Raw genomic sequence first — 16,519 nt, 5'->3', positions numbered from 1 at the left:
TCAGCCCAGATGACACACTAGACATTCACCTTCTCTGCATCTTTAGCACGGATCCACATCTGTTCTATGCCTGGATTTTTTGCACCCTTGTAAATGCCTTGAGATTTGCAGGACAAATAGCAAAGGTAAGGGCAGGCAAACCTCAGAGAAAGCTCCAGGCTACATAAGCCAGCACAGAAACTGTTCCTCTTGCTGCTGGAACAAAGATGTGCTGTGCATCATAAGAGTATCGGTTGTTCCCCATTCCTTCCAAACCATGTAGATGCACAGACACAGCTTGTAAAACACAGAGAGGACTTCTCTAGCAATTACATTCCTGTGGCTACCACCGGGTTGAAGCAAAGCTTAGCAGGCTGAGTATCTGTGCTCTTTCCAGCATGCCAACAGTCCCTGGTGAACAGTGCATTAATTATGGCAGAGGCATAGCCACACTTTTCAATCAGGAAAAATTACAGGAAAACACAAAGCCCTAGTACAGGGGTATTAAATATCACCTCCAATAGTCAGCAATTAAACTGAAATGGTTATCTAACTAAATACTTGACTGGGCACAATAAATGCAGGCCAATTCTGTACCTACTTCATGAGCACAGCAACCCCCATTAGCAATTAACTTCAAACAAGATGTTGCCCATACAGTTGTAAAATATTTGACCAAGCAATGAAGCAGTGGCATCATATTGGGTCAGTGGTAAACTGCAAACCTCTCAAGACAAATCAGTGGATCTGAATGGAGGGGAAAGCAATTTTTTATTTGAAGCCAACTTCAGCTTAGAAAGACATAGTTTAAACCTATTAACTATTTAGCTTGCTAATGAGTTTGTTCTAATTTCGGATTTAAAAAAATTGATAAAACAATTTAATAAAAGAGAATATAAGCAACTTCAAATAACACAAAAGGGTCAAGAATCCATATGTGGTATTAAAAGTCATTCATTTTTTTCCTCATTGTATTTTACTCAGAGTTGTTTTCTTAATATAAGCACTTGAAGAAAGTAGGTTAGTCAATCCCTCCTTTTTAAAGGAGGGATCAGGATCCTACTTTAGGGATGTCTCCCTGTCCCTTTTCCTAGCCACATGGTGTTTACAGGTCCAATACAGGGCCCTGCTGTAGAAACCATGTCACCAGAACCAACTGCACAGAGCTGAGAAAGGGGAGTTTAGGTTGGATATCAGGAAAAAGTTTTTCACCCAGAGGGTGTTTGGGCACTGAACAGGCTCCCCAGGGAAGTGGTTACAGCACCAACCCTGACAGAGTTCAAGAAGTATTTGGACAACACTCTTGGGCACATGGTGTGACTCTTGGGAATGTCCTGCAGAGGACCAGGAGTTGGACTCGATGATCCTTATGGGTCCCTTCCAACTCAGCATATTCTGTGAGTCTATATTTTCTTCTCTTCACTGTGAAGGTAAATACCTCCCTTTGTGGAGAAATAATCTGCCAAAATAAAAGACTGCAGGCTGCAAATCTGACTGCACTAGGCTGAACTTGCCACCGTTCCCCTGTGCCTTTACTCCCTTTCTGGAATTACCCCCCACATGGCTCAGGCACAGTTCTCCCTCTTGCTCTGGAGGGGAAAACACATACCTGTGAAATTCTGGTTGCCTACAGCTGATGGACAATAGCATTCACAAGCAAATCTGTCTCATTCTGAGCTCCCTTCACAGAGCTACAAGGCCAGTAAATGCAGTTCCCACCACACAGGTCAAACTAGTTCAAAGATCACCAGACAGCCAGGAAGGATGACCTGCATTTACATGTGCTAAACTGATCTATCTTTAGCCTACACCCAGTGCCAAGTATAAACAAGCAGCTCAAAATAAACTGCTGTGACTAATGCATTATTTCTTCTAGTTCTCTTTTAAATTATTATCAAACTCTAAGATCACTTTATTATTTTAGTCCTGCTCAATGTTGATTAGAAGAAAATAAAAGTATATGGTGAAGGGAGGGAAATTGAAAGGATAAAATTAAGTTAAAGAGTTTTGCAAATTCAACAGTCCTCAAAAATAAACAGTGCAGATGATTTAAAGAAAATAACCCCAGACATGTCAAGTATGATAAAATACACAACTGTATAAGATATTATGACATATTTGAAAAAGCCTGAAGTAACACCTACATTTTATCTTATTTCAGCCTTACTTGTTTGGGGTTACTTGCATCAGGTGTAACAATATTTTTACTTTGGGAAATAAGCTTTTGCATTTCTAAGTAAATCTGTGAATTTGTAAGGAAGTGGATGGCTATGCAGTAGTCAGAGTGGTTTGAGATACAAGAGTAAGCCCCACTAAGACATCACACACACATTTGCACAAATGGAAGAAAGTGGTACAGCAATAAAGATACTTTGAATTTCTGAGTTTGTATTTTGATCTGTCAACCTACAATATAAAACAGACATCTACTCGCACCTTTCTAGAACTTAAAAAGAAACTGGTAAAGAAAAGGAATTTTTAAATCTAGCTTTACTTGGGAAAGGAAGTCAACAAAATTTCCAATAGTTTGAACTTTACAGAGGTAAAACAACTTCCTTCAATCATGCAGACCACATACACATTTGGCAGCTTTGTTGAGTTGCTTCAAATGTAGTATCTTCATTTTGTGTTTTAAAATGAATGTGGATTTAATACTTACTGTGTTTTTCTGAGACACCATATCCTGTGGAGGAAAAAAAAAAAGAGATAATAGATTTTTTTTTAACTGGGAATTATTTCCATTAAAAATCACTACTATACAAATATATACACACAGATTTGCTCTTCACAGCATAATCCAGGTTTCCTGCCACAGCAAATTTCCAGTAAAGGGACAGAATAACATCAAGAAAAGTTTTAATAGTTCAAGCTAGGGAAAAAAATAAAAAAACAGCAAAGAAACCTATTTAAAGAAGTGCTCAGAAGACAGAGAAAGTTGTACTTGCCAGTAACTGCAGTTTCCCAGACTGGGCACACCCAGACACACTCTGGGCATTTGTGAGACAAAAGCATTAGGAACTGGAGAGTTTTTCTCTGTGAAAGCACATCCTTCAGATACCTAAGCCCCTTTCCTACCCAGATGGGCACAGACCAACATATTTCTCCTGTACTCTGATTCTTCTCACCCTAAAATCTAAAGAGAGATATTGAAACTGTGAAGCAGATGATAAACATATGGGCCTGTAAACGAGACCTCACGATTTCCAGTTGCTGGTAAGTACCCTTTGCTTCCTTTCAGTGCTGGATTACGTGTGCAGTGAGCACTGCTTGGTCAAACTAGAGAGATCACCGGGTAAGTAAGGCTACAAATATTAGACAGAGACTTGTTTCTAAGCAAGCTTATCAATACAATTTAATTGAATGTGTTCTGAAAACCTAAGATGGTTCTGCATAGCAACTTCACATCTGAAAGCCTGAAATTCCCTTGGACAACCACTGCACAGAGATCATCATGTCCATGCATCCTTTTCCTCAACAACACACAAAATATCAGGGGCTCTCTAAGAGATTCAGTCCTGCAAATACAACTTTCTTGACACCCAGACTACATACTCTTTTATGTCCTCAGAACTAGGTTGTTTTGGAAAGAACATTGGTGAAACTGGAGAGAACTCCTGGGACAATTTCAGGATGGGTTGTAAGAGATAAGCTACGTAAGTCAAGCTGCCTGAACTTCACAGATCTCCAGCAGAAGTAACAGCAGACATGAGCACTACCTTTATAACACTTAGGCTAGCCACTCCTAAGAGGTGTGCACAGCAATCTGGATCCAAGTAAAGTAATACACTCCTGAAGGGAAGCAAAAAAATCCTGATCAAATTACCCATAAACTTCAGAATAAAGAAACATCAGCAGATGGGCAAAAATACAAAATTACTCATTAACTTAAACTCCTTAAATCCAATAAAATACTTCAGAAGAAAAGTGATAGAAGGCTTAGACATCTGAAATATCACATATCTGAAAATTAATGTCTAGCTAGCTAAGCAAATATCTCCAATGGGGCTTTACCTACTGTAGTTAAAGACCTTCCCCAGCAGGGAGAAATTCTCTCTCCTGAAGTTATCCAGCACCTTTGCTGTGACATGTGTCAGTTGTTCTTTGCTGAAATACCTCAAGAACAATCCCTGCCCACCTGTTGTAGTTTGGGATTATTATGTAAATTCTCTCCCCTGCCACTTAACTGCCCAGGCCAGCGGTTAACAAAAGAAGCAGTTAACTGCGATCGCTGGGGTGGGGGCAGGTTTGTCTCTTTTGGTTTTTTTTTTGGATATTCTGCTCAGTCTTGGCTCGGCGGAAGGGGGGAGTGGGGACTCCAAGGAGGCAGGCTGCCCTGCTGGTTATTGCTGGGGTTTCTCCCTGGCTGTCTTGCCGCTGCCTACTTCGGACCACCTTTTCCTGCCGTGCTGCTGCCTGCCTTGGATTTGCTGCTTCTTGGACGGGGAACACAGGGGGAAGAGACTGAGTCCATCTGAAAGCCCACTGCTCGTCTGTTTCGCTGGAGAGGGACTGAAACTCACTCTGCAGCCAGCCGAGCTGTGACAAGGACACTTAAGTATAACCTTTTCTCCCGGAGGAAAACCTGCTGGGTTTTGTTGTTTTTTTTTCTCTTATGGTGTTGGGGAAGTGGGTTGCACTAGTCTGTTTACATATATATATATATATATATAGCAGTTATCCTTCTTGCATTAAAATTCCTTTTCTTAAATTTGATAAAGAGTGGTGTGATTATTGTGGAGGAGGCCCCTCCCCTGCTTGTGGGTAAAACATTTTGGTTTTTCCCCTCAAACCGAGACATTTCTTGGCGCCCAACGTGTGGGGCTTGTAAACAAAGAAGGATAACTGCTATTTTGTGGCACCATGTGGGTCTTGAGCTTAGGGTTCATCAGGACCATCCTGTATAATATATTGGCTTTTTGTTGGTACAAATTCATGCCAAAAGGAGCGGCAGGTTTAAGTCTTATCAACAAATCAATGAGCAAAACTCAAATAGCCGCAATTATTATTGAGTTCTTACTCTGGATTTATGGTGCCATGAATTCGATGCCTTTGGATGTCATGTGGGTGGTGCTCTCCAGGCTGTTTTCCTGCCGCAACCTAAGCTGCTACCTCTGGGGATTCAGTGATAATAGTACGGACCCTTGGGAAGGAACAAAGGGGAATCTCTTCTCCCAACCCTTTGTCCATTCCCCATTCAAGTCTGCTACAACAGCTTTTGAGATGTTTAAATTCTCCCTGGATGCCAGAGATATCTTGCTCTTTATGGTTTTTCTGCAGGGTTGTATCCCTGCAGCTTACAGAATGTTTGAAGGTAGGGCCAGGGTTTTTTCCAGAATGCATTCAGAAACCTAGCCCAGTGAAGGGGGAAAAGCGAGAGAATAAAACCCCTGATGCCACAGTGAAGGGAGAAAAGGATGAGGCTAAACCAGGAGGACAGGTCAAGCCTATGGAAGTTGCCCCTATTCAGAAAAGGAAATATAAGACCAAATTAGACCATCCAGCAGACGATGAGGGGGCTGCTGCACCTCCACAGCAAGCAGACCCAGAGCCTGAGATCATCACTGAGTCATTGCCATTTGATAATCTCCGTAGTTTGCGGAAAGACATTGCTCGACACCCGGGTGAGCCCATCCTGACTTGGTTGATCCGAGTTTGGGACCTTATGGGTGAAACCTTACAACTGGATGGTGCTGAAGCCAGGTTTTTGGGGGCTCTGGCCCAGGACGTGGCTATTGAACAGGTGTTCGTGAGGGAATCAAAGCCCCTTTCACTCTGGGCACGACTTCTAACGAGTGTAAGAGAGAAGTTTGTTTATAGAGAAATCCTGCAGGAACATCATATTAGGAAGACTTGGAAGACGATGGAAGAAGGAATTTTACGTCTGAGGGAGATGGCAATGATGGACGTGCTTTTTGGAAGAGGTGGGCAAGCCAATAATGACCCTGACAAGGTCAGATGCACACCACATATGTGGTGGGACCTTTCACGCTCGGGGCCAGCTGAATACACCGATTTCCTGGCATCCATGTATAGGGAAGAGAACCATGAAACAGTGGGCGCAGTAGCAAATAAGCTCCGGATATATGAAAGCATGACCCACAGCCCAATGCAGGCCCGTATTTCTGCTGTAGAGACATTGGTTGAGAGTCTCAAGACGCTGCCTGCAGAGGTAAAAGCGATCAGAGAGGAAATTAGGGAAAGTCTCCAAGTGGCACCAGTGCGAATGAGAACCTCTGAAGTCAGAGCCAGACGCCCCCCAGCCAGAGGAAGTGGACAGACCTCACGAACTGAGATGTGGTACTTCCTGGCCAAACATGGAGAAGACATGGGACGGTGGGATGGGAAACCCACCCGTGCCCTTGCAGCCCGAGTACAAGAACTGAAGGAGAATGGAAGAAGGTCAGTGAGAGTAAGTGCAGTCCCAGTTTCCCACGGGCAAGAATCTGACCCACAGGAGGGCACCTCCCAGGTGTACTCATCGAGAAAAGGTTCTGACCGCTATGACCAGGATCAGTGTTAGAGGGGCCCTGCCTCTAGCCAGGTAGAGGCACGGGACAACCGTGTCTATTGGACTGTGTGGATTCGATGGCCTGGTACATCAGACCCACAAAAGTATAAGGCTTTGGTTGATACTGGCGCTCAATGCACATTAATGCCATCAGGACATGTGGGCTCAGAAACTATTTCTATTTCTGGGGTGACAGGGGGATCTCAAGAGTTGACTGTGCTAGAAGCTGAAGTGAGCTTGACAGGGAGAGATTGGCAGAAACACCCCATTGTGACTGGTCCAGCCGCCCCATGTATCCTGGGCATTGACTACCTCAGGAATGGATATTTTAAGGACCCAAAGGGGCATAGATGGGCTTTTGGAATAGCCACTGTACAGACAGAAGGGATTGAACAATTGAACTCATTGCCAGGTCTCTCAGAAAGTCCTTCTGCTGTTGGACTGTTGAAAGTTGAGGAACAGCAAGTGCCAATTGCCACCACGACAGTGCACCGTCGGCAATACCGAACGAACCGTGATGCTGTGATCCCCATCCATAAGATGATCCGTGAACTGGAGAGCCAAGGGGTGGTCAGCAAAACCCACTCACCCTTCAACAGCCCCATCTGGCCTGTGCATAAGTCTGATGGAGAATGGAGATTGACTGTGGACTATCGTGGCTTGAATGAAGTTACCCCACCGCTGAGTGCCGCTGTGCCGGACATGCTGGAGCTCCAGTATGAACTGGAGTCCAGGGCAGCAAAGTGGTATGCCACTATTGACATTGCTAATGCGTTCTTCTCCATTCCTCTGGCACCAGAGTGCAGGCCACAGTTTGCTTTTACCTGGAGGGGCGTGCAGTACACCTGGAACCGACTACCCCAGGGGTGGAAACACAGTCCCACCATCTGTCATGGACTGATCCAGACTGCACTGGAGAAGGGTGAGGCTCCAGAACACCTGCAATACATTGATGACATCATTGTGTGGGGGGACACAGCAGAAGAGGTTTTTCAGAAAGGAGAGAAAATCATCCAGATCCTTTTGGGAGCTGGCTTTGCCATCAAACGGAGTAAGGTTAAGGGACCAGCCCAAGAGATCCAGTTCCTGGGAGTGAAGTGGCAGGATGGACGCCGTCAGATTCCAACAGAAGTCATCAATAAGATCACAGCAATGTCTCCACCCACCAGCAAAAAGGAAACACAAGCCTTCCTGGGTGCCATAGGGTTCTGGAGGATGCATATCCCAGCATACAGTCAGATCGTAAGCCCTCTCTACTTGGTAACCCGTAAGAAGAATGATTTCCACTGGGGCCCTGAGCAGCAACAAGCCTTTGACCAGATTAAGCATGAGATTGCTCAGGCTGTAGCCCTTGGACCAGTCAGGACAGGACCAGACATACAGAACATGCTCTACTCCGCCGCCGGGAATAATGGCCTGTCTTGGAGCCTTTGGCAGAAGGTGCCTGGTGAGACTCGAGGCCGACCACTTGGATTCTGGAGCCGAGGCTACAGAGGATCTGAAGCCAACTATACCCCCACAGAGAAAGAGATCCTAGCCGCCTATGAAGGAGTTCAAGCCGCCTCAGAGGTGATTGGCACAGAAGCACAGCTGTTTCTGGCACCTCGACTACCAGTGCTGAAGTGGATGTTGTCAGGACAGGCTGCCTCTACACATCACGCCACTGATGCTACCTGGAGCAAGTGGATTGCCCTGATTACGCAGCGCGCCCGTATAGGAAAATCAAATCGCCCTGGGATCCTGGAAATCATCACAAACTGGCCTGAAGGTGAAAATTTTGGTCTAGCAGATGAAGAGGAAGAGCAGGTGACACGTGCGGAAGAAGCTCCACCATACAATCAATTGCCAAAAGAGGAAATACGCTACGCCCTCTTCACCGATGGCTCCTGTCGCATTGTAGGGACTAATCGCAAATGGAAAGCAGCTGTATGGAGTCCCACACGACAAGTTGCAGAAGCTACTGAAGGAGAAGGTGGGTCGAGTCAGTTTGCAGAGCTTAAAGCCGTGCAGTTGGCCCTGGACATTGCTGAACGAGAGAAATGGCCAAAGCTTTACCTCTACACCGACTCATGGATGGTGGCCAATGCTCTCTGGGGATGGTTAGACCGATGGAAGAAAACCAATTGGAAACGCAGAGGGAAACCCATCTGGGCTGCCGATATATGGCAAGATATTGCCACCCGAGTAGAGAAGCTGATTGTGAGAGTCCGCCACGTAGACGCACACGTGCCCAAAAATCGGGCCAATGAGGAACATCTCAACAACCAACAGGCAGACCGAGCTGCGCAAGTGAAAGTATCACAGACAGATCTGGACTGGCAGCACAAGGGAGAGCTGTTCTTGGCTCGATGGGCCCATGATGCCTCGGGCCATCAGGGCAGAGATGCCACTTATAAATGGGCACGAGACCGAGGGGTGGATTTAACCATGGACATTATCTCTCAGGTTATCCACGACTGCGAGACATGTGCTGCCATTAAGCAGGCTAAGAGAGTGAAGCCCCTGTGGTATGGTGGGCGCTGGGATAAGTATAAGTACGGGGAGGCCTGGCAGGTTGACTACATCACACTGCCACAGACCCGCCAAGGCAAGCGCTATGTGCTCACCATGGTGGAAGCAACCACAGGGTGGCTGGAGACACACCCAGTGCCTCACGCCACTGCTCGGAACACCATCCTAGGCCTGGAAAAACAAGTGCTGTGGCGACATGGCACCCCAGAACGAATTGAGTCAGATAATGGAACTCATTTCAAAAACAGCTTAGTTGCTACCTGGGCGAGAGAACATGGCATTGAGTGGGTGTATCATATCCCCTACCATGCACCAGCTGCCGGGAAAGTTGAGCGGTGTAATGGACTGTTGAAAACCACTTTGAAGGCGTTGGGTGGAGGGACTTTCAAACACTGGGATCAACACTTAGCAAAGGCTACATGGCTAGTCAACACTAGAGGCTCTGTCAATCGAGCCGGCCCTGCCCAATCAGAACCCCTTCACACTGTAGATGGAGACAAAGTCCCTGTAATACACCTGAGAGGTATGCTAGGGAAAACAGTCTGGATCAACCCTGCCTCAGGCAAAGGCAAACCCATTTGTGGGGTTGTCTTTGCTCAAGGATCTGGTTCCACCTGGTGGGTGATGCAGGAAGATGGAGAGACACGATGTATACCTCAAGGGGAACTTATCTCTGGGTAAACGACTCATATTACTGTATTTGTAAACACTTAATTATTTGAAAGAAAATTTAAGTTTAATGTAGAGTATCGGCATGGAAGAGAATTTAGGGGTGGATAATGTTGTAGTTTGGGATTATTATGTAAATTCTCTCCCCTGCCACTTAACTGCCCAGGCCAGCGGTTAACAAAAGAAGCAGTTAACTGCGATCGCTGGGGTGGGGGCAGGTTTGTCTCTTTTGGTTTTTTTTTTGGATATTCTGCTCAGTCTTGGCTCGGCGGAAGGGGGGAGTGGGGACTCCAAGGAGGCAGGCTGCCCTGCTGGTTATTGCTGGGGTTTTTCCCTGGCTGTCTTGCCGCTGCCTACTTCGGACCACCTTTTCCTGCCGTGCTGCTGCCTGCCTTGGATTTGCTGCTTCTTGGACGGGGAACACAGGGGGAAGAGACTGAGTCCATCTGAAAGCCCACTGCTCGTCTGTTTCGCTGGAGAGGGACTGAAACTCACTCTGCAGCCAGCCGAGCTGTGACAAGGACACTTAAGTATAACCTTTTCTCCCGGAGGAAAACCTGCTGGGTTTTGTTGTTTTTTTTTCTCTTATGGTGTTGGGGAAGTGGGTTGCACTAGTCTGTTTACATATATATATATATATATATATAGCAGTTATCCTTCTTGCATTAAAATTCCTTTTCTTAAATTTGATAAAGAGTGGTGTGATTATTGTGGAGGAGGCCCCTCCCCTGCTTGTGGGTAAAACATTTTGGTTTTTCCCCTCAAACCGAGACACCACCTTCTGAAGTATTCCTAAGAAAGGTGTGTATTTGAATGCCATCCGATGCTGAACTGGGGCTCAGTTGCAGAAGAGATACCAGGGACAATGGGGTGGGACTGAACCCTGAGCCAGTGCCCTGCTTAAACTACTCCAACACTTGATACAGAGGATCTCTGCTACTGGGTTCCAGCAGCTTAAATCAAGCCTTATGATCCCACAGTAAAATATGCCAGGGCCCTATGTGGGCCAAAGGGGTCATGCAAACAACTGGGAGATGAGGAAGATGTCAGTGCCACTGACAGAGTTCCTTGAGGAATAGAGATGAAGGCACACAACAGCTTTTCCAGCCTTAAGCAGCCCAGTCATGTTCCAGTGTTCCCAGGACACCAGACTTGGGCTTTACATCCTTAGAAAAAAAAAGCCTTACAAATGACTGTGCAAAGACTTGCAAGTTCTGACAGCAATCAATCTGAAAATCCAGCTATGGCTGGATGTAATCCTGGGGATCATTCAGCACTCCAGTCATGGAGCAGGTGCTCCAGTATGTGCTTGGCACAAAGTGCAGAAATTAAAGCTGCCCTCACTGGGCAGTGACAAATAGAAGATGACTACCCCGTGCTTCCCAAACTTTGGCACATCCCTGGGAGAACCAGGCTGACCAGAACATGTGGGTGACAGCATAAAAGAAAGATAAAAATGTGTTGATGAAAAATGAAGTATTTCATTGCAGTCAGGTTATGACCAGTACAGGATGAAAAGCTGTGTGCCTACCCACCTGGATTAGCAGGGAGGAAAGGAGGACATGACAGGATACCCGAGCACATATCCACATGGATCACCTCTTGGAGTAAGGAGTGTGAGAGGCTCTGACTATAAGCTCTTGTGACTCCAGGTCACATGGGATGTGAACGTGAAGAAAGCAAGTATGGGATACTAAACACATGAGAGTAAAATCAATGACACTGAGAGCAGAAAAGATGAATGAGAAGCCATAACAAAACAGAGCTTTTCTGGGGGAAAAAGGAGGAGATTTATATGAAATTAAGGTGAAAATATTCTTATAGGATTGAGAGAGGTTGGAGAATTCCAAAAACGATTTTTTGAACATTCATGGTGTGAAAAAAGCCAAGTATAAAGGGTTAATAATTCAAATTAAGGAAAAAAACAACAAAGCATGAACAATGACAATGCCGCCCTCAGCGAAGGCAGCAAGATGATGGATGATATTAAAAGCAGCAACAGGTGATACAGAGGATAAAAGTCTAAATGTGATTTAAAATAATGAGAACCTGCATTGAGAATGGCAGAAACATCCACAATATATGACTTGCTTTTTTATCTGCAGAAAGCAATAAAAAGCAGATTCCTGTAGTTTCAGCTGCTCAGCACCTCGGGAATACAAACCTCACCCAGGGAATACAAACCTCACCCAGGGAATACAAACCTCACCCAGGGAATACAAACCTCATCTGACTGAAGCGCTTCAACAGTAAGAGTGAGTTGCAATACAGCCCTTATTCTACAGACCATACAAGTACTCTAACTAAAATAGGGGAAAAAAGGAAAAATTCAGACCTGTACTCTCACTTCCAAGCCCAGTGTCACACTATGGACCGTTTTTTATAAAAAGGCTTTTATATTGTTCTAATTATTACTATTTTTGCAAGCAACTGGTTCTTCTCAGCATGATTTTGTTAAGTAGCCATCAGGAAATCACATTCCATGGAAGGTTCAGAAAAACACAAACATTTGCAGATTCAGGTTATTTAAAGATATTTCTGAAATGAAGCAGATTTTGAAGAGAAAACCTTACTTTGAGAGACTGAGCAGTGTCAGCATCAGTGTCATGGTAGAGTATAACATTATTAGCCATGTCAAAACTTTCACGCACGCCAAGGTGGTAGAACAATGATGGCTGCTTGGAAATGTCACTCATGTCCACAACTGCAACATCTGAAATGAGAGAAGTGGAAAAGAACATGCTAAACAATAATCATCTTAAAACCAATTTTATTCTTATGCAAGATTAAAAAGAAATCCTGAAATTACACATACATTTGGAAAGACCAAATCAAAATATTCAAGTAAGGATCATTTTCTCATGGTAACGCAAGAGAAGTAAATTTTACAATTCCTATAAAAGACATGAACCTACTCATTAAATTATCACAGTGTTATAGTAACTGGGAGGCACAGTTTATGAATCCTGCTTGAGGTTTTCAAATTCCTGCATCAGGAATGGCTCAGGAGGTCTGACAGTCTGAACATCCAATAAGACTGAAAGCTTCAAATGTTCAGGAGGAACCACCAGGAATATTAATAATGTAGCAGAAAATTAGGGAAAACTGTCAGACCAAGTTTATCTTGAGAGGTTGAGGTGTGGACAATGGGAAATCTCCTAAACAGTAGGAAAAAAAAAAAGACTGTGAAAGTTGACTCTTAAAAGCTACAGGCAAGATGTTGAAGATGGAGGGTACAGGACAGAAGGAATTAATCCACAAATATCCGGAGCAAGACTTCTACTGCTCTTGGTTAGTGTTCTAGTCAGAAAAGGAAGTAAAAAAGTTTACCTCAGTGGAAGGTGAGCTACATAAAGAGTAAAAGAGAAATACCCAATATTATGCAGAACAGCTGAGATACAGGTAAAAGATTCTGAATTCATCATTTTGTTCTCCTATAAACGAAAAGGCCAATAGAGAGAGAAGGGGCAACTGGAGGATACCTAATGCAGAGTTTTTATTCCTTGACCCTTATATACTATATGCTACCTCAGAAAACTTTAAAGCTTTGTAAAGGTCTGTATCTGTAGGTCTGTCTGCTTTCACCACTATGGGACAGACAGATGAATTTAAATCCAAATATTCACAAGACTAGAGCCTTGACATTGAAACCACAGGGTAGTCCGAGGTTCAAAACAGACTGCAGAGACTCAGTGCAGTTGGGCATCTCTGACAGGGTACAGACACTGCCTGTACCTATGGGGAAAGACAGAGAAGGGTGAGTTGCAAGTAAACAAGAAATCTAAAAGCAGGTCTGATGGCTCAGACCCAAATGCAGCAGCAGCTGACCTCGGCATCTCCAAGGTTACACATCACAAGAATCAATACTCCATACTTAGTATGCAAGTTCTTGGAAAAATCTGCAATGACTGCACACTCCTGGACAATTCCATCCCTAACATACCAGACTGGGGTCAGCCAGTCCTTCTGGTTCCTGTGAGACTCCTGTTAGAGCACAATGAACATTTGGAGTCCAAAACCTGCTTTAAGACCAAAATATCACCATTCAAGAGCAAAAAAAACCCAACCAACCAACCAAAAACCAAACAAACCCAAAACAAAATTAAAAAAAAAACCAAACCAAAAATTAACACAAAAAACACAAAAGAACCCAAACACACAAAAACCCCCAAACACACAAAAACCCCTACCAAAGAAACAAAATCCCAACACAAAGTCCTGGCATGAAAAAATCCTCTCATTCTTACAGAACCTCAAATCCTGCACCGTCTACTGATCTTTTTAGTTTCTGTTCAGCCACCTCTCTACAGCATGGACAAAATTCTTAGTGTCTTGCACACTGTAGGGTCACACAAACTGAGTGAGCCTGAAGAAGTAAAACCTCAGCTCCATAAACAACCAAATCCAGATCACCCCAATATTACAAAATCATTTGGAAAACATAAACGATTTGGAAAACAAAAGTTTTAAGAGAAACTAACAAGCAGTCAGAGAATCAAATTCCACCTAGGGCAAAAAATTAAGAGCTTGGATGGTTTGCAGTGCTTGTATGAACTGCTCTTGTGGAACCAGAGTGCTGTGAAATCAAAATCACCATCCTGCTAAGAGAATTCAGACAACAGGTTCATCCAGTGTACAGACATTGCATTTTACAATACAATGTGTACAATGGTTTGTAACAGAGTTCATTGACACAAGGCTGTACACAGTTCACTGCCACATCCGGTCTACAATGAAATTTGTCTTCTGTTGGTTGCTGCTCCGTAACAAAGTGGTGTCAAATCCACCTCAAATAGACATAAGAACAGAAGTGAGCACCTGCATTAAAAAGGATGATTATTCATCACTTGGATATATTAATTCACACTGATAAAAGAAGATGTATGAGAACAAATTTTTCTTGCTTATTCACACCTCACAAACACAGATGTGAATATGATAAAAAACAAGAAAAATAAAACAAACTGAAGACTAGCAGAGATGAAGATGGTATCCCAAAAATATGCAAGTGAAAAAAGCTCCCAGGAAGATAATTGAGTGTATTCCTTCTGATCATGGGAACCAAGGGATGACACAGAAGGAGATGACAGCAGACAGAAGCAGAGCATCAGGAGTGCTTGTGGCTGTGGGCTGGAGCAGAGATGAGAAGCTGCACTCCAAGCCCTCCTCCAGCAGTAACAGCAGCAGGCTTGGAGCAGGGAGGAGAGACCTCTTAAAAACTAGCTTTACTAATGTGCTAATGAAGTGCAGCTTGAGTTCAGTGGGCCCCAAAATAATGCAAATTTGGATGGACAAGAGCTGATGAACATGAAACACTTATTAAAGAAGCAGAACCCTGAGAAGCATCCAGTGCACAGAGTGCCAGAGTACAGTGCTCAAGGTCACTGGTTGCTGGGTCTCAGCACACTCCCCAGTCCCACTGCTCTCAGGGGCACATCTCTCTCCTTGGTGTAAGGCAGTTTTGTGAATAGTTCAATGAACAAAGCTAGTAAGTGACACCCCAAATATTTCTGTTTCAATTGTCTTTTATTTTTCTCAAGATTTATACTAAAATTTTTCATTTACAGTTCTTTAAACACAGACATGGGGCCCTGTACCACAACCACATACAACTGAAACCTGTCTTGGTTTTGTTCTGGCCTCCCAGCCCTGAGCCGCCCCCCCCATCTCCCCCTGCTCCTCAAAGCAGGGAAAAGGAAAAAAGGGGAAAAAAACTTGAAAGAGACTGAGTTACGTCAGGAGATAGATAGATAGATAGATAGATAGATAGATAGATAGATAGATAGATAGATAGATAGATAGACAGACAAAGACAGAGACAGACACACAGACAGATAGATGTATATTCTCCAAATGTCCACAAATATGTATACAATCTGCACCCACAGTAGGAAACCGGAAAGGGAAGGGGGAAATGGGCAACAAAGAGACAAAACAAAATTGACACCAAAACATTCCCACCCACCCTCCAAGTAAACCAGTACAACACAATCCCACCAAGCACTCTGAGAAGAAAGCCCCAGCCCCTCTCTCACATCCCTACACTCACGCCTTTTCTCCAATCTGCGTGGCTCTCATAAGGGACCGAGAGCACCAAAAAACTCACTGCCCCCAACCCTCGCCAGAAACAGAGGAAAAAAATTTCCTATCTCCCTGTCTCATATTCTCCTTTGTCCCGTGGGAGGGGAAAGAACAGGTGAGAAATATGTGGGAGACAAGCCAGCCAACTTCACTGGTTTGCTACAGGGCCAGAATTGGTCAGAAATATAAAAACCAAGCAGGCAGGAATTATTTATCCTGCAATACAGATTGTGTACATTATAATCACATCAAACAGCATTTTGAAAACCATTTTGTCTATTTCAGAATAAGTTTAACTTCTTGTAGATTAAAACCAAGCACTGCACTTTTGCATAAATACAAAAATTAACTGTTATAGTTTAGAAATTGCTCACAAAGCACCAAGAAGGAAGGTTGTTCTTACAAGCTGTAATCAACTTTTGCAGAAGAATTCAGCTGTGGCTGGAGTTTGACTACAGGTTTCAGCCCACTCCCTACTTCAGAAAAGGAAACAAGCTGCAAACTGGGTGTCTGAGACTTTTTGATGCAGTGAGGGCACTTCCTTTGGAAAGAGTGTTTAGTTCACAGGCCAAAGGAAGCGACTCAACAGGAAATTTAAGAATTAAATTAGGTACGAATCATCATATTAATCTGGGAAAAGAGATTTCTTTCTGTTCACATATAATAAGCACTGAAGAAAAAAAAGGGTTATATTTCCAGATTTTATTAATTACATCAATCACAAACTGGAGAAAGAAGGCAACTTTAATACTGGCCAAATTATTTTTAAAT

At 43.9% G+C, this 16,519-nt stretch overlaps 1 protein-coding gene across 1 annotated transcript in view; it reads right to left on the bottom strand.

Annotated features, from left to right (window-relative positions):
- Positions 1–16,519, bottom strand: part of MAP3K15 (mitogen-activated protein kinase kinase kinase 15) — an 88,322-nt gene that overhangs the window by 51,772 nt on the left and 20,031 nt on the right. Inside the window, exons 2-3 of the mRNA XM_071574147.1 lie at positions 12,241–12,380; positions 2,639–2,662 (exon numbers count right to left, since the gene is read on the bottom strand). Of these exons, the coding sequence (XP_071430248.1) occupies positions 2,639–2,662; positions 12,241–12,380 (164 nt within the window). The remainder of the gene's footprint in view (positions 1–2,638; positions 2,663–12,240; positions 12,381–16,519) is intronic.

The sequence above is a fragment of the Pithys albifrons genome, chromosome 1 (assembly GCF_047495875.1).
Source record: "Pithys albifrons albifrons isolate INPA30051 chromosome 1, PitAlb_v1, whole genome shotgun sequence".
NCBI classification, from domain to species: Eukaryota; Metazoa; Chordata; class Aves; order Passeriformes; family Thamnophilidae; genus Pithys; species Pithys albifrons.
This window is presented reverse-complemented; position numbering and strand designations above follow the sequence as displayed.